The sequence below is a fragment of the Lampetra planeri genome, chromosome 25 (assembly GCF_965212315.1).
Source record: "Lampetra planeri chromosome 25, kcLamPlan1.2.h2, whole genome shotgun sequence".
NCBI classification, from domain to species: Eukaryota; Metazoa; Chordata; class Hyperoartia; order Petromyzontiformes; family Petromyzontidae; genus Lampetra; species Lampetra planeri.
The window spans coordinates 12,382,521-12,401,754 of record NC_136131.1 but is presented as its reverse complement, the minus strand read 5'-3'; the positions used below and the strand labels follow the sequence as shown (position 1 = coordinate 12,401,754).

Genomic DNA, 19,234 nt, shown 5'->3' with positions numbered 1-19,234 from the left:
ACGCAGTTATCAAGAAATTCGTTTTCAATCTATACCTAAAAGTACGTATCTCAGTGGCTCCCAAGTATCGGAAGAGCGTTCCTGACGCCCGCAGAAGCGCATCTGAGAACGCGCGACGCAGGGACCATCTTTGTTCGATGGCCAGCCAAAAGCCACTGTGAGAATGGGGGAGATTCAAGTGAATTCCGCTGCTGGATGAAGGCCTCCCCAGACCGACGCCGTCTCTCATGGCCCGGCGATGTAACACTCCACCTAGCGCAAGCACACCACGAGCCGACCAGCGTCGCTCCACCTCCGCGGCGGACGTCCTCTCGGCCGCGTGCCCTCGCTTGGCTGCCACCAAATCGCGGCTCTCATCCACCAGCCACCATCCGCTCGAGCGGCGCGTCATGCCCAAGCTCGCTCGCTCTCCCCAACAGTCAAAGCGATGGCTTTCACCTGCATGCTCTCCGATTCATGTGTTCCTTTTTATGCCTCGCAGTATAGTTCCATGCATGCACCTCTGCACACTTTTTTAGCAGGATGTCGAGCTTTTGTTATAATTTTGTCAATGCCCAGCCTCGTCTCAAACGGTGTCAGACCAGAGGATGCCAAAAGGCGTCCAGCACAAAGACAATGCCACTATCAGAGTAATGAGAGCTAGGGGTGAGCATCTACATCATGGGACCTCCTTTTGTTTGTATTTTCACCACAAGTATTGTGGTTAATGCAGACACGATTCCTTGCAAAAAGGTTTCAGTTTGGTGTTTTAACATCTTAACACCTGTTTTGTTTGCAGAAAGGGTAAAACCTATTCGTATATTTTGATACTGGCAAGGGAGTGTAATTGTATATTTATGAGTGTACAATGGCTTTAACATCCATTATTTATCCAGAAATCTACACTCAGGTGTTTTCTGATTATAATGTGTGTAGTGAGCACCCTGCCACTACATATGTATGGCAAAGCACCAGGCTATAAAATATTGTTTTAGCAAATAGTGCCATAGTTCAATTCATGTTTATTCATGTGATCGTAAGTAGTACTCAATATTAAACAATTATACAAGTTTAAAGTTAGCTATGCCGAAGTAATCTTAAAAAATTGTAGCCAAGAAAAAAATATTAAAATGTATCCCGAAGCAGAGCTACAAAGTGTCTCCTATTGAGTAGTTATGACAAAAAGACGTTCACTACATTAGCAACACGCATGGATTACATGCTCTTGAGATTACGTTTAGACATAAAACGTCTCACTATATCATCACGTGAAATGTGTGGTAATTCTATAAACAGTCAAACATTGTCCTGGTTCAATAAAGCCAGAGGGCCCCAGTCACAAGTCTATTTTCACCGTTATTCCAGCAGCGTCTCAATGGCACCGTCACGGCATGAAACAGCCATTGTCTCTCGAACTTCTCTCGCACCGTACATGGCTAGCAGTGCTCAGCAGAGGTGCAACTCGTGCCACAAATGCAACATCCACAAATCACAAAACCCAACACATTTCTCAATAACGATGTTGCCTTAAGTGAAAACAACATATACATGCAACAGGAGACTTGCATTAAGATTATTTAGATAAGTTTAGTGCTATAAATGTCCAAATGATGAACCACTTTGTTGAGCGATCATTTGTGACGAGGTTGCTTATAAAAAATAAGTTCATACCTGAGTGAGCTTTGCCTGGTAGGATGGGAATGGTATAGTTTTATTTGTTTGTGTTTGAATTATTTATTTACCTTTCTTGTACTTTGCACTATTATCATGTTTTTGTATTTTTTGTTGTTGTAACGATCTTACCCGCCCCTACCGGATATGTGAAAGAGAGCTACATAGCTCATTGGATTCCTCCAGAATAAATATTCTGATTCTGACTTTTCAGGGCAATGGCTTTTCTTCTCGGCGCACCAAAGTGCTAGTGCCCAACTTCCAATGGAGTAGGTAGCACCGAATCATTGGTTTAAATGGCTCGGAGCTCAAGGCGAGCAGGCTTGGGTGAGCGCAGCGTCACGGCGACCGCTCTCGAGCGCCCTGGCTCGTGCGGCCAGCGCCGAGAGCGTGCGGCGAGCGCCGAGAGCGTGCGGCGGCCCATTCTGAAACTTTGTTGCGGTATTTCCGCACCACGGTTTTTGAAGGCTTTTTCGTGGTGCGCTAATCTTTTGAGAGAACTGCAAAATGGGAGCCATGCATGCACACAACCAGGGTGACTGATGATGAAAACAAATAAGATGTGAATAAAATAAGCAATGCTTTTGGTGATTATGTTATGGCAATGACATCAAACAGCTCTGTTCTGCCTTTCGAATTCGAGGTGAAAGAATGTGGAACCACGTGAGCTCTCTTGCTAATCTGAAACAGACCCTGCAACACTCTTCATGTGAAGTGCTCTTCCCAATAACATCTGGCAATTCAGCAGCGTTTGCTCCACAGTCCTGACTGCTGATGAGACCAGGTCGAAACCAGCCCCAGAGTCTGCTTCCTTAAACACATTCTGCTTGACAATACTGGTATGGAAAGTCACAAGGCTGATGGACTAAAACATTACACTTCTATTTGTATGAGAAGTATTTTTTGTTATTCTTTTCCCCACTGGCGGTGGCACGTACCCACCCCCCCCCCCAATGATCTGATCGAAATCCCTAATTTCGATCGGATCATTGGGGTTTATTAGTAATAAAACGGCATTTTGCGACCCCCACTGCCACTGTGTAGCATATTACTACGTGCCAGGGACTCAATGAGATGATAGGAACATAGTCCGAGTCCATAATTGGCAATAACGGCAAAGCAGTTATAAGTGACTCACAAAATTGTGCGCAGTTGTGTATACAGTACACGACTTCCCTGAAGGCATTCACCTTCAGCGAGCGCGATGCCGATCACACACGGTTCGAATTCGACCCTCGATAGTTGGCTGCACCATCGCCGCACACGCGTCGAATAAAAAGCAAGGGACAGGTCCTTACTTACTAACAACTCCTATCATTTTTCATCGCTGGAGGGGTTGCCCCCCTTCTACCTGAAAACCCTGGCTCCGCCATTCTTCTCCCGCACCTCCAATTACCAGTTAGCGACGTATGGTGCGAAAGAAGTTCAACATACATACATACAAGACACAGAACATATCTCTGCTTATGTATTCTGTACGCTGGATTTAAGGTGACCGGATGTGTAGTCACGCCACCTTTGTTGTTCATCAAAGCACCCTGGGTGCCACATGATGGGTTGGCCACGTTAGTGGAATGTAAAGTTTTCTTAAACGGTTAAATCTAGGATTTACAGTGCAGCACCTGCTTGCTGACCAAGTGCGTCACGCCAAGTGGCTTAAAGTCATTCATTCCCTTTAGCGGCTCTAAACTGCCAAGCCAAGGGTCACGGTGCAGGCCTCTCTGCCACTCGAGTAAAGGAACTTGGAAGCTGCTGAACATATTAAAAAATATGCAAGCGGAACTCCATTCAGTCTCCACATATGAATAAAAAAATATTTTTTGCCACTTTTTCCATCAGCTTTTTTGTGTTGAAGGGGCCATAGTTGAGATGGGAATGCTCTTGCTAACAACATGTGGTAACCTCGCAGTATTTTCTTTTAATAAGCCTGACTGATGATGAGATCCGGGTCAAAACCGGTCAACAGTTTGCTTGCTTTAAACATTTCTGCTGGATATTGGTCTGGAGAGCTAATAGGCTGATGGACTAATTGTTGTATTTATTATAATTATTAGTACTTGCGAAGAGAAAGTATGTCTCTATATTGTGAATACTTTCACCAAAAATGCTCCACAGCAACGGATGAGTTTATAAAGAACACGGCACCTACAATAGACTGTAGACCACATTCACTTTCCAAGTGAAACCAGACGTTAAACAATGGCAATGAATCCTTGAAACTTCGCATGATAATGTGCACCTTCAATTAATTCTGCATTGCCTCCTTCATCAAACGAGTGTTTCTGAACACGTTTCTGAAATATTTTTTGCTAAAAGATACGTAGAGCACTGTACACACACACATTGCCACATGCCGACACTCGCTGAAAAACCTCTGCATTCATAATAACAATTAGTATTGCCATCGCATCACACGCCACCAAGCAGAGGGAGGGTCACCCCAGACACATTGGGTGCACGTCAAGGATACATTCCCAGTATGACGGCTTCCAGACACTTGATGGGAAGAGATTCTTGCACCATCTCACGAGCGGAATCCATAAGCCTGTTGGGAGGCAGACGTCCATTAATCCACTGTGTGTCAAACGATTGGAGGGTTGGCATCGATACAGCTCTAAGTGAAAACAGACATGGGATAGCTTGGAAAGGCCTGGGGCTTTTTTTTTGCTCCATGCAATGAGCAAATTCAGTGTTATTATGTGGCGCCTAAATTATTATTAATACAACACTTTTTACCCTGGAAAGCCTAACGACTCTGTTTCAGGAGGATACTGCCACAATTTTTGCAGAAGGGGACAATAGCTGTTATGTTTATTCCAATTGAGTAGTTTATTGGGGTAATTTTGGTATTATTGTTGTTGGTAAATTTGTACCACGATATCGGCACACAATGGCCTCCTCTTGCGAATGGTGTCATGGGATCATTAACGTCCGCTGTGAAGCAGACGCCGCATACGTTTACGTTTGACAGAACCACAGTACGAGTCAAGGCGGCCGCTAGATTAGAACGGCGGACCTCTGGTGACATGAATAATGAAGCTCTCATCAACATGACGCAGTGCCTCGTGAGTGGGTTTCCTCCCATATATGCCGTTTGTGTTACTTTCTGCACACTGCTCGACTTTGTAATTCCCTCCCATCATCTTTCCTCCAAGTTCTGTAAACCTTACTCAACTCAAGAAATGTATTAACTCATGTATATTACGTCGTTAACTCATGTATATTACGTCGTTAACTCATGTATATTACGTCGTTAACTCATGTATATTACGTCGTTAACTCATGTATATTACGTCGTTAACTCATGCATATTACGTCGTTAACTCATGTATATTACGTCGTTAACTCATGTATATTACGTCGTTAACTCATGTATATTACGTCGTTAACTCATGTATATTACGTCGTTAACTCATGTATATTACGTCGTTAACTCATGTATATTACGTCGTTAACTCATGCATATTACGTCGTTAACTCATGTATATTACGTCGTTAACTCATGTATATTACGTCGTTAACTCATGTATATTACGTCGTTAACTCATGTATATTACGTCGTTAACTCATGTATATTACACCTTCAGGAATGGTTTACTGTTCGCTGCCTTGGTATTTGGGGCCTCTGGGCATTTGCTCAGTAATCATAATTGAATATTGTTTAAATATATATGTATTTACACTGAACTGTTATAATGTATTGCTGGTTATTTAAACTGTGAATCACGAGATAACATTCCTGTTATGCATATACACAAACAAGTCAAGTGCATGGCCTGACAGTGTGGGGTATTAAACTTCTGCGTGTGCTATATTCCATGATGACATAAGCACGTGTGAAACGGTTGCACAAGGCATGCATCCACATTAGTTTCCACGTGGAAAAAACGACAGCCGTTATATGACTGGACTGAAAGTCTGAAGCCCGTGGTTATGCCTCATAACCACGACTGTTCAGACAAAGGCATCTTATCACTCAACTTGTGGTGCGTCAGAAATGAGAATTCTTGCATGTGGCTCCTATTGGTGATGTGAGTCACTGCAAATATCGAGGTTCTCAGAGGGCAAGGCACTGCATCGAGCCACATCCAAGGCGAGAATTGTGAAAGGCGTTAATATACCGGGGCTATTGTACGTGCCGTCTAAAACACGTGTTGTTCACAACCTGAACATGACACTCCTGAATAAATAACACGTGTAATAAATGCTTCCTTGAATTCTACACAAGCGTACTAACCCTCTATAAACGTTGCAGATGCCATTGTGCAGCTAGAATTTCCGGATTTTATAATTCTACATATTATCATCATCATGCATGTTCGATCCACTCCTGAAAGCCTACCCAAGTTGTCACCATCCATCAGTCTCGTGGCTATGATTCATTATGACAACTACGACTATGCCTGCCTACCCAAAAAAATCTCACCGAATCTCACGTGAACATTTTTTCTGGAGGGTCCTGCCAAGTTTTTTTTAAGTATGGGGCGAGCATTGCTCCATATATATATTCCCTTTGAATAATTTGGTGCAACAATCTATCTCGCTTCTGCACACAATGCGATGTCACCGTTCCATCTCTCATCTTCTCGGCCGTGTTCCCTACGATGGCTGCTGCCACTCCATCGTTCGTCTCGGCGATCGGCCAAATCATCCTGTCTCCTCGTGTTGTGTCCTGCTCGAGCCGGCTTGCTTTTCTTCAGGGTCAAGACGACGTCTCTACATTGTGTTCTGTCTCTCTCAGAAACCTGCAATGCTCAGCACCTCTTTGCGCACTTTTCAGCAATTGTTCCATTTTCTTTGTCAATGAACCACGTTTCCCATCCATTTATCCGAGCAAGTTTTACTTGGAATGATTCGGAATGATCTTCCTTAGGTACAATGCTATGTTGCTGCTTATCATCGAAAAGCACTCAAACTGGCTCTCGCTCATCACTTTATTTCATCACATTTATCCTGCTTGCCCAAGGCGCACCATACTATGATGTGTTACAGTCACATCCATTCCCAAATCTTCATTTGTTTAGAAAATTTGAAATGCTACAAATCATTCACGGAGATGCAGATTGCAAGAAGAAAGTAGCAAAATACATTCTCAGAAGAGGAGTCACGCAAGGAGACACGCTCTTGCCACAGTTATTCACAGCGATATTAGATGTGTTCTGAAAATTGGATTGGAGAAAAAAAAAAAGAGTATATATATTAATGGTGAAGATGTTAAACTGTATCATACTTGATGGTGACATTGTCAGGATAACAACCAGTGGAAATTAATGCCAGCAAATGATTGAGAAACTTTGCAAAGGCTTCAAAGTGTTCCTCAAGATAACTAGCATGCACAGTACCGTATACATACACACAGCACAGTTTATATTTTAACAATAGTTTAGTGCATTTTAAGTAAGGAGTGTTATTTTGTATATGATACGTTAATTTTGTTTTAATCCAAAACGAGACAGAGTGAACACGGTTACTTACCCAACCAACGGCCTGCTTTTGCGAATCTCAAAGAACTGAGTCCCAGTGTGATTATATCTGTGTCAAGAACACGCTTAGGAAGAAAACAAGCAGCCAACAGCGCTGCGGACAGGCGGAAGCCGACGTTGTAAAATATGCACACGACTTGAGAGCCAAAAGCTCCAGGTTCAGAAACGATATTTCATACTCTTCTATATTGGCACCGATATCATTAGAAACATCGCCGATGTTGTAATTGTATCATACACCGATGTGTACTTTATGTGTAAAGAGCTTCGCATAGAAATACTATGCCATCAAGCTTATTAGTTTGTACTAACGAGCAACAACACATTTTAGGAGTCTAATAAAAAAAAGATCCACATTTCATAGAGATTTTCTGACATTGATCCAAAATGCAAACGCAACTCTCGTGGAAATACTCTGCTCTGTCGACCCGCCGAGAGATAAGGGCACGAGTGGCCCCATTCCCATGGTCCCTTCGAGGGGCTGGAAGTCTGTGGCAGACGGCCACAACTTTCACCACAGAGCACATGACGCACATAAGCCTGCACTGTCATGCAAATCCCCAGTGCCGCACAGTGTCTCACTGTTGTGTGGACACAACGGACAGATTGTGCCTTGCGGATGTCCGTGAATGGATCCAATACATCGCGATGTACGCACTCTATAGCTACTGTAGTTGACACAAAGGTGTCATCCGCGATGAAATGTAATTAGATCGTGGTGGAGCGATGACTGCACGACGCCATGAACGCGGGGACGCGCTAACATCAGTGGCGAGTGAAGTCTTAAGTGGTCACGGCCCCGCTCCGCTCCCCCTCTCAACACCCTCTGCCAAGCCGCACCGACCAACATTGGGGAAGTATGGCCAAACAATCCCCATAACTGACACGGTGTGGGGGGCCTTCATCCAGTAGGGGATTGACAAAGGAATTCACGTGAGATGTATTCTTCGACAAGACAGTAGTTTGAAAGGAAGGCGAGGGTGACTGCGAGGGTTGGGTGGTACGTGCAGCGTACGCCTCTCCAGTATTTGGCTGCTGCTATAAATTGACACTCGACAAGCCACTTCGTCGACGTGTCGTTTGTGGCCAACTCGCTTCTGAAGAAGAGCTCGACAGCTCAGTTGGTGTTACCTGGTGAAATAAAGCATTGGTTAGTTTTATATTGTTGGTTCTTTCGGTAAAGTCACGGTAAAGTCACGTATATATGAATTCCTGCAGTCACGGAAGTTTTAAGTCTGGTTAATTTTTTGAAACTCTGAAGTTGTCCTCAACAGACGTTGGGGAACACATGGGGCTCAGGTCTCGGTGCGACGTGTCGCCGACACCGTGGCAGACACGTGCAGGTTTGGAGGGATGAGACTCGTCCAGGAGAATAAAAATCAAACGACCGAGTTCAAACTGACGAGTAATTGTGATTCTTTAATACATTCACTTCTTTCGCACCGTACGGTAGCCAACCGTGCTAATAACTTGTTATCAGTGCATGCATCAGATGGATTGCCGATTTCCGTTTCACCAATCCCAATTTTGTGATGTTGCGTGTAACTGCGTCACTATCACTTTCATCTTCTTTTTTATTTTCAACGATAGCAGATGACCAATTAAGAGTTGTTATCGAATTGAGGTAAATTCACAACTGATTATAGCGAATTCGATTCCAATTAGAAAACGCATATTTTGAAAAGAACCCACAGAATGGATTGAGAAAGATACACTGGCACAGAGCATGCCCATATGGTCGTGTTGCAATTGCAACGTCTAACGCTGCACACGCACACTGCTCTATATGAGGACATTTGAAGCTGCAGTCCCTTGTAGGGGCGAGCTTACTTAAGGTATACTCAAGCAGTCAACACGTTCACAGCGGTCAACTGTTTACGATCATACTTGAATGGGCCGATCGCTCCGATGCATAACGCACGGAGCTGTGCATGCACGTTACATGCGCGGATCATCGTGACGTCGCGCACACATTTCGTTCACGACAGTAAGTTTTTTTATTCCACGTTACATTTGCGAGCTCAGGCAGGCACCTCTAGTACATATTGGATCGATTCTCTTTTCTGTGAGGGCAATATAATTGGAAACTCAATGGCTACTATATTTTTGTTCCATGAGAGCACTCGGATTGAATTGCCTGGCTCCTTTCATGGTAACATGACACGTCTGCAGGAACGGCTCTGTCAGCAGAAACGTTACTTTGTAACCAATTTGAGTTGACAATGGAAAGAATGGCCGAATTAACACTTGGCAAAGCGTCTACGCCGCGTAGCACAGTACAGTCGTTGTAATTCACATGCTAAACTGTTTCCTCGGCGTACTGGCAGCAATCGTCGGATTTCAGGCTCTGCACAACTTTCAGCCACATCCACTTATTTAAACTTGACTATCCTCATCGTGTTCTATGCAAAGACTGTTCCTGCCATAGAAATGCAGAGTTGGCAGCACTGATTCAGGGCCACCAACAAATGAGCGGTGCAAAACATGACGGCTGAACTCCACGTCGTGTGAAGTTTGAGCGAGCAGACAATTTGTCAGGCCGGTTTAAAGATTTGTGTTATTTCACCGAGTCCATTTTTGTACTGCTCTAAGCAGTGCACACAAAACCCATTACAGTGTCGCATCCTTTTGCATTGACATGGAAAGGGTTTCACGGTCTTAAACATTGAAAACAGAATCTGCAAACATTCGATATGCACTCACCATGAGAGTGTTTGCAAATTGCAGTGGTGATTTGAAGTTTCGTTTCACAATTCTGTCTACGACCAAATAACCATGAATATGCCCTATCCAACGTTGCATTGTACTTCAACGCTCCAACAACTATGCTCCCCACCTTCACTAACCGGCATTGACCAGCGTGGTGACATATGGTCAAATAGTGCCTCTGACCTGCATCGCTTGGGGAGGCCCTCATCCAGCAGTGAATCAGTAAAAAGGACTGTACATGTATACATCATAACTTTGGAAAGAGTCACTATAAATGTCTCTACTCTGCAAACAAATTTGTGACGCGCACTATGTTTTTGCTATTTGTTTATTCAGTGTGAAAGTGGTCATATACAAACACATATTTCTTATGCCCATTCATTCTATGCGGTCAAGCGAGCTGGTCAAAATGTTTTAAGGATAGAATAGGGCACCTAACAGGTTACACCTTTCTCATTTAAACTGTATTGAAAGCATTATCATTATGAAAATAAATAAGTAAAATAAGTTACTTTCAAAATCAGTTTGTGAGCAGCTGCTATGTGGATTATTGACCACATCGCAAGGATCGTGAAAGGGGGCAGCAACATCCAGCAGTGGCTTGATCATGGCTGATGAAGAATGGTCGAGTAGTTAGAGGTCACCGCATTATCTTGAACAGTAAAGTATGAGGTGTGTGTACATTAAATTAAACGTTCCGTCAGCAAAACTCTCCTACGTGTAGGGATAACAAGAAAGAAGACAAAGTAGTTGGTGCGTGAATTGTGTAAGGATACTGTAGTTCCCGCATGTAGTTCTGCACAGCCAGCAGGCGCTCAGGGATCGGCATCGACGGTCGAAATGTCGGCACAGCTGGAACTGGAGGCTGGAAACAAAGAGGGGAGAGAGGGGGGAGAGAGGGGAGAACACAAAAACGGGTCAACACACTCAGACGCACTCTAACGGCCGGAATTCACAAGACTCCCAAGGGCACAGAAGCAGTTTAAAAAAAGCAAGCAGGCTTCACTTCATAAGACTCGTCACCAAGTCCTTGAATAAGGCAAACTCCAAAATGGCCCAGGTCAGCTCTGAAGGGCAGAGTGCAGGGTGATAGAGTAACAACAACACCCTTTCTCAGAGACACCCAAACAACCACCACCACGATAGATACTCCAGCAACTCAAACATCACAACGGGGTCAAGGATGCAAACTGTGTGGTGCAGTGAGATCTTTATTAGTGTGTTTATCTCAAGTTGTGTTACGGCTTGAACTAATATTGTAATATAACGTCCCTGCCTTGTTTCATACCCAATGTGTAATATGATTTCAAGTAAGAGAAAAACACAAGCAGAACTGTATTCTTTGTTCTTTCGGTAAAGTCACGTAGAAGGGAAATAATAAAATAATAAAAATAAAACATTATACAAATTCTCACGACGTTTAGGCCAGAACGCAAGCAGCCGTCCTCATTGCGTTGTGGCCGAAACGTCGTGAGAATTTTTATTATTTTATTATTTCCCTTCTACGTGACTTTACCGAAAGAACCAAGAAAATGAATCCCTGCAGTCACGAAAGCTTTCAATCGAAAAGCAGAACAGTATTGTCTCCACATGTAAAACAGGTACTTTATTTTAACAGCCTATTGATTTTTTCAGACCAATATTTTAAAGCAGCATTTATTTAAGCAAGACATCTCTGCACTGGTTTAGACCATCTGGATCTCATCAGTAGAGTCAGTCTTGTGAAACAAAGATGGCAAAGTTACATTACTTAAAAGGTTCTTCGGTTTATAAACCAATTAAAAACAACTCAAAAAGTACCACAATCTATAAACCCATGAACTGTATTTGCCATGAAACACTGTTCAAATTACGTCATCATATTGTTTGGTTATTTCAGTTAAGTCACGTAGATAGAAAAAATAAGAAAAATAAAGATATGTCATCATATATGTCCAAATACCAACTATGTGGGGAAACGTTGCCATGGTACCGTGGTCATGCTCACTGGACCTGCAAACCAGAGGTCACCGGTTCAATGTAAACAGTGGGAAGTTTTCTTAAATTCCCCCTTGCCTGGTCCACCTACCAAAGGGGGGGCGACCTGCGGCTCCGGAGCCGCAGGCGGTGGCTCTGTAAGGGCTGCTGCTTCGCGACGTTGTTCATCAAGGGCCACCACAGTCTCGTATTCACTACGTGCATCGCGGATCTTCAAGTATCGAGTTATTTTTTACCGAATTCGAAAAACTTGTCTCTTCTTGTTATGTTGGTTGCCGAACCCTGACCTAGCAGCAGTGCGCATGATCAAGACATTGCAGGTCTGCATCTTTACCTTTAACCTTTCCCAACCAAACATATGGGATTCGTTTGAAAATAACCAAATCATTATAAAAGCAGGATTTGGCCAATCAATTCCCGCAGACACACAAGCACATGCATACAAACTACTTGCCGGACCAAAAAAAGAAATCGATATTACACTCAAGTGCACTTGAAAAGTGTGCTCCTTAATCGTAATTAATTATCAACAATGACCTGTAAGAAGCTCATGGGGAATAAGACGGACTTTTTTATTTTACAAAAAAATTGTCCTGTGGCAGGCGAAGTGTAGGCACTCCCATCTCTTCCAAGATGTCTGTTCAACATGGAGGAGTAGGCCAAATACCTCTAGAAGTGCTCTCATGATCTAGATCTGATCACGGCCCTTCTGCCAGCAGTGGCGTATATTTATACTGGAGGAATCCGAAGAGCTATAAGAGCTTTTTCGGAGATGTCTACGAGTTTTTCACAGATGTCCACAGCAAGCAATTGCGGGGCAGACACCGTTTTCCCTTTTATAGGCAGAGGAATGTTTTCTGCTCCTATGGCTCCCTCGTGTTTGTCACAAACACAGGGAACGGTGCTTTTGAAAGCAGAGAGTTCATATAAGGTGGCCGTGAAAAAAGTATCACCCAACTGTAACCGATTACTTTTTAATTATCTGTCAAAACAAATCCTGGCCTGAACTAGCTCCCGAAATGGTGTGTTTTGTTAAGTTTGTTAAGTGGTGCGTTTTGTTAAGTTCAAAGTTCTCTAAGGTATTTTAAGATACTGCCTAGATAAGTGCTGCGGCTATAAATGAATACAGAATTTTAATAGTATATTCCACCCATGATCAAATCACCCAGAATCTAGGTGCTAGGTGGATTATTACGTGACAGGATCATGAGAGATGGTGACATTGTGGGGAGGCCGTCATCCAGCAGTGGACTGACCATAGCTGATGATGATGACATTAGACACACAATGTCCAGCAGTCTGGTTTTAAAGAAGACTGCTCACATTGTGCTCACGAGATAGAGAATATAAACAATGGTCATTTTCTTCTGTGTAGGGTAACAAATTCAATCTGAGGCACAACTGGAGAAAACATACGAGGATGCTATAATCACAGGATACGAATTCGGTACAGAATCTCAAATTCATCACCGTAATTTAGTGAGAGAGGAATTCCTGGGACGTAATTACAGCAATGCAATGATAAAAATAAATCGAACAAAAGCTGTTAAGTGCACGTGGAGAGATGCATGCGTGGAATTACACTGAATGACAGGAAGAGGAGCACACGGATCAGGGAACAAACACAAGAGACATCATATTTACTAAGGGACATGGTTTTGGGCAGGAGGAAAACAATGCCGAGAAATGACGGCCAATGGACAAAGCTGGAGGTGGAATGAAAGCCAAAGGACGGAATGTACCCACGGGGACGGCCACTGTGAAACAACGATACACTCACATGCAGGGTAAAGATGGATCATGGCATCGCAGGAGACCTTCATCCAGCAGTGGATAAACAATGGTTGATGGCTTTACCCTTTCTGGCGAGTATACAGCTGTCAAGATGTTCAAACACCGAATCGACACCTATTACAAGACATCAAGTCTGTATTTACTACACATATGTGTAGTCAAACGTGCAAACAAGGCATACATTATAAAAACATAAATGTGTGGTTAATGCAGACATAATGCCTTGTAATATGTGTCTGTTTGGTATTTTTGTTGCATCATCTTGATAATGGCAAAAGGGTTCCATAGAACGGTTGATGATGATTAAATACTCGAAAATCGTATTAAGTCACAGCCTGTAACAGGTACAAGCGATGCACGCAACATTAATCAAGACCTGCCAAACGGGTAGGCCTCCGACTCCAAGAGCTCTTCTTGTGCTTTCCAAATGTGTCCCACTCGACTTGAATGTAACACTTTGTAGCGAGCACGATTTGGTCAACCGAAGCAAATGGTGAGGAAGCAGCATTACGTTTGAGCCAGCGTCTACTGCATAAATCACAAATATTTGAAATCATAGGGACAGTTTATAATTATCACTTGGATAATTATAAATGTCTTTGAACCTATCTACGTGACTTTATCGAAAGACCCAAGGATATGAATTCCTGCAGTCACGAAAGCTTTAAGTCAAGATTTAATGTCGGTATGCATACATACATACATTATGCACTCACAGTTTGAAAATATCTACACAGAATGGAGTAAACAGGTATTTCTCGATTTACAAACAAGGGATGTGTTCTTTAAAAAAACGCTTAAAGTGAACTTTTGTAAATCGGAATGGATTTTCCCATTAATTTAACACAAAAAATGTGAGATTTGTTTCGCACAGTCATTCCAACTCTACTCCTAACCTAAAAATATACACCGACTCTATCGCTTTTCACGAGACAAAAATAAAGAGCATAAACATGAAAAGTTTTCAACATTAATTAATAAAAAAAAACTTCAATAATTAACCTTTTCAGAGAACTCACCAACAGATCTGCTGCATTGTTGGAATGAATGGCAAGGTGATGTGTAGGTGTCACTGTTGCATTGTGGGACACGGTGACGTTATCGCGGATGGATGACGACGCAGCCTCCCGGATGGTGCTTCTTGTTTGATTTTTTGCCGCTTGAAATTTCGATAACACGGAAATTTGATTTTGTTGATGGAAAAGTGCCCATAATTTGTGAATTGCATTCACGCGACATTTCGACAACGTTTGTAAATCGAGACATATCTGTACATCTCATTACATTTGGTACAAATATATTGTTTTACTGTTTTGCTGCTTGGCATCTATCAACGAGAGTTGTCAGCTATAGTTTGTGTTTTTAAAATTACCCGTGTAAGACAACATGCACTCTACCATATCCACAGTGGGAAGCAACACATCACGACCAACTTAATTGCTTTGTCAGCATGTGAATTGCCATGCCGTTTGGCAGAATTCCACAACACATTTTTACACCTGCCGTTCCAAGCGGATGGCTGATTTGCTGGAAACTAGATACCAACACATACAAGAGCCCAGCAATTCCTACGTTACGTCAGCCTTATGGCATACTGTTGCACACAACCCCAGGAGAGTGGAACACATTTAAATGGATAGGGGGGCCGTGATGCTGAGAAAGCCATGTGTTTAGGCAGCCGCACACAGCGAAATGAGCCAACGAGAAAAAGCCTTCACTGCAATTGCTATTGAACAATGAAAACATACATGTTGGTCTAAAATATCTATCCGGATGTTTATACACATTCGGGTCCGTTAACGATCATTCTACAGCCCCTTCGTCGACCCACTGGTGAAGGCCTGCCCACGCCCTGTGCTTTGTGGGGGTTATTTGACCATACTTCACCACGCTGGCCAGTGGGGGTCGGTGAAGAAATAATTATACGAAAATTCCAACAACCAAAAATTGTGCCAAGAACGTCCATCTGTTACTTGGACAAGTGAAAGCCCATACAAAGATTTACGGTACATCACATTAATTCTCTGACACCTTCTAAAGCGCGTACATACTAAATCTTGACTTAAAGCTTTCGTGACTGCAGGAATTCATATTATTTGGGTCTTTCGGTAAAGTCACGTAGATAGGTTCAAAGAAAATAACTAAAAACTACGACGATTCGATCGCAACACAAGCGGTCGTCATCAGGAAAGGGGGGGGGGGTTAGCTTCTAAAGACAACCGCTTATAAAGGTTTGAAATGGAAGTGTGAGCCCACTGCATTAAAACAATGATCAGCCACGGCCGAGATATTGGTCCTACCGTGCTTCAGATCTGCCTCATGTTCACGAATATGGTCGGAGACATGTCGCTTAGTTTCCTCAATGTAACTACTGCCGCAGACACAGCTTAGTTTGTAGACGCCAGGGTATTACATGTCAGGGGTCACATCCTTCACAAATGGGATCAGATCACGATTTTTATGTGCTGTGTTATATTGAACCTGGATCTTGTGTTTGTTCCTTCTAAGACGAAGGTACTTTGCAAACCCACTGGCTATCAACAAAGATACAATTTCAACAGAGAAGATGGGTACAAACTGAGCAATCATTGGAAGGAGGTTATTAACCAGTTAAAGTCATAGCTGGCTGTGATGTTCCCAGCCTACCACCTTCCGATGTTAGTTGTTATTTTCGGCTCTCTGATTTTCTACATTAACAGATTAAATGTCTCACTAACACAGCTACACACTCTAACACAGCTACCTCCCTAGCCATCCTCGAGGCTGCTGCTTCACGATCTACCATCAACATGCCAATCTCTCACATCAACATGCTAATCTCTCACATCAACATGCTCATCTCTCACATTAACACGCTCATCTCTCACATCAACATGCTCATCTCTCACATTAACATGCTCATCTCTCACATCAACATGCTCATCTCTCACATTAACATGCTCATCTCTCACATCAACATGCTCATCTCTCACATTAACATGCTCATCTCTCACATCAACATGCTCATCTCTCACATTAACACGCTCATCTCTCACATCAACATGCTCATCTCTCACATTAACATGCTCATCTCTCACATCAACATGCTCATCTCTCACATTAACATGCTCATCTCTCACATTAACATGCTCATCTCTCACATCAACATGCTCATCTCTCACATCAACATGCTCATCTCTCACATCAACATGCTCATCTCTCACATCAACATGCTCATCTCTCACATTAACACGCTCATCTCTCACATCAACATGCTCATCTCTCACATTAACATGCTCATCTCTCACATCAACATGCTCATCTCTCACATTAACATGCTCATCTCTCACATTAACACGCTCATCTCTCACATCAACATGCTCATCTCTCACATCAACATGCTCATCTCTCACATCAACATGCTCATCTCTCACATCAACATGCTCATCTCTCACATTAACACGCTCATCTCTCACATCAACATGCTCATCTCTCACATTAACATGCTCATCTCTCACATCAACATGCTCATCTCTCACATTAACATGCTCATCTCTCACATCAACATGCTCATCTCTCACATTAACATGCTCATCTCTCACATCAACATGCTCATCTCTTACATTAACTCGCCGTGGAGGATGCTCGGCGATCTTGCATTGACATGCTCATTTTTGCCTGGCAGCCCTTTGATTGGTGGAAAGCCCACCACCGCCGCGGCTCGCTGCCCACCACTTGCATTGGCTGCTGACATTTGGGATATGCCCATTTCAAACCTTTATAAGCAGTTGTCTTTAGAAGCTAACCCCCCTTTTCCTGATGACGACCGCTTGTGTTGCGATCGAAACGTCGTAGTTTTTTGTTATTTTCTTTAAACCTATCTACGTGACTTTACCGAAAGACCCAAATAATACGCAAACATACTGTATGTAAGTTGGTTTAGTCTTGAATCAGAAATCCCACAACAATGACCTATCGGGCCGTAAATCACAAATCAAGGCTAATACATTCGCATATTTCCGTGCGTTCTTTGCGTGCAGCACATGTAGATGAATCGTTAAATAGCACGATATTGTGGATGAAGTTGGGATGGAATGTCGACCATTTTAGTGAAAACCATGTTCAACAACACAGATAAATGGGTGGGAATGCCCCTCTGTTACCATGCACAATTCTGCACGACTAAATTTTTACCAGGGCCCCACATTTTGTGAAGCGTTGTTGACAAAAATGTGTTGAGTTTTGGGTTATCTGTTCATACAGCAATCCCTGTTAGTGGGACAGCACGTGCCGAAGCGAAAACACCAGGGACAATGACCGGATGCAGTCTCTCTGATGTGGCACGTAACCTGCCACTGAATTTGTAAACATCGCAGGGGATGCACTGTACCGAATTTAACCTACTTTTTTGGCAACGCTTATTTTTGTTTTGCCGGATGCCGCAGGTTCATCGCTAAGATAATTCGCACATTCATATCTGCAGTATTTCACCAAACCCTAGTGCTCAGCAATGCTTATGCACTGATACAGTGGATGTGAAAGAGGGTGATCACAACCAAACACCAAGTAGTGCCTAATGCGACTAAATATAAACCCCATGGCTAATTCGAGCTCTGTCTCTTCCAGACAAGCTAAATCTAAACTGCACGATATAAGCCACATACAATGTTAAATTTATCCCATTTAACTGGGGCATGTTATGCAGCAACACGGCCGTGACATAAAACAGCACACACCAAGTCAAACATTCTATTATAAAAACAACCCTGAACATAGTCCACTACAATCATCATCAGCCATGATCAATCCACAACTGGTGAATTAATGTCTCCCCAAGCCATTGCCAGTTCTCTTGATCCTGGGATTAGGTGCATCGGTCATACTTCACCACGATGGTCAATGCGGGCTGCTATGGGTGCCCCTATTAGGCAAAGTATTTAGCTCCCCAAGTCTACAAGTCTCTCTCTCTCTCAAGCTGTTGCACTGCATCAAGGCTGCGCTCAGGCAAAGAGGTAAAATGAGCCACTCACACGGACACCGCCACGCAGGTGAGCCGTGCACACACTGACACCACCACCACACAGGTGAGACGTGCACACTCCACCACCACCACCACCACACAGGTGAGACGACACACACTGACACCACCACCACACAGGTGAGACGTGCACACTCCACCACCACCACCACACAGGTGAGACGACACACAATGACACCACCACCACCACATAGGTGAGACGTGCACACACCACCACCACCACACAGGTGAGACGTGCACACTCCACCACCACCACCACACAGGTGAGACGACACACACTGACACCACCACCACCACCACACAGGTGAGACGTGCACACACTGACACCACCACCACCACACAGGTGAGACGTGCACACACTGACACCACCACCACCATCACCACCACCACAGGTGAGACACACACACTGACACCACCACCACACAGGTGAGACGTGCACACACTGACACCACCACCACCACCACCACACAGGTGAGACGACACACACTGACACCACCACCACCACCACACAGGTGAGACGTGCACACACCACCACCACCACACAGGTGAGACGTGCACACACTGACACCACCGCCACCACCACACAGGTGAGACGACACACACT

The 19,234-nt window shown here is 43.6% G+C and overlaps 1 protein-coding gene across 1 annotated transcript in view; it reads right to left on the bottom strand.

Moving 5' to 3' along the window:
- VASH2 (vasohibin 2) overlaps positions 1 to 19,234 on the bottom strand; it is a 43,425-nt gene that overhangs the window by 19,491 nt on the left and 4,700 nt on the right. The window contains exons 2-4 of the mRNA XM_078606343.1: positions 10,619 to 10,707; positions 7,126 to 7,182; positions 4,121 to 4,195 (exon numbers count right to left, since the gene is read on the bottom strand). Coding sequence (XP_078462469.1) covers positions 4,121 to 4,195; positions 7,126 to 7,182; positions 10,619 to 10,707 — 221 coding nt within the window. The remainder of the gene's footprint in view (positions 1 to 4,120; positions 4,196 to 7,125; positions 7,183 to 10,618; positions 10,708 to 19,234) is intronic.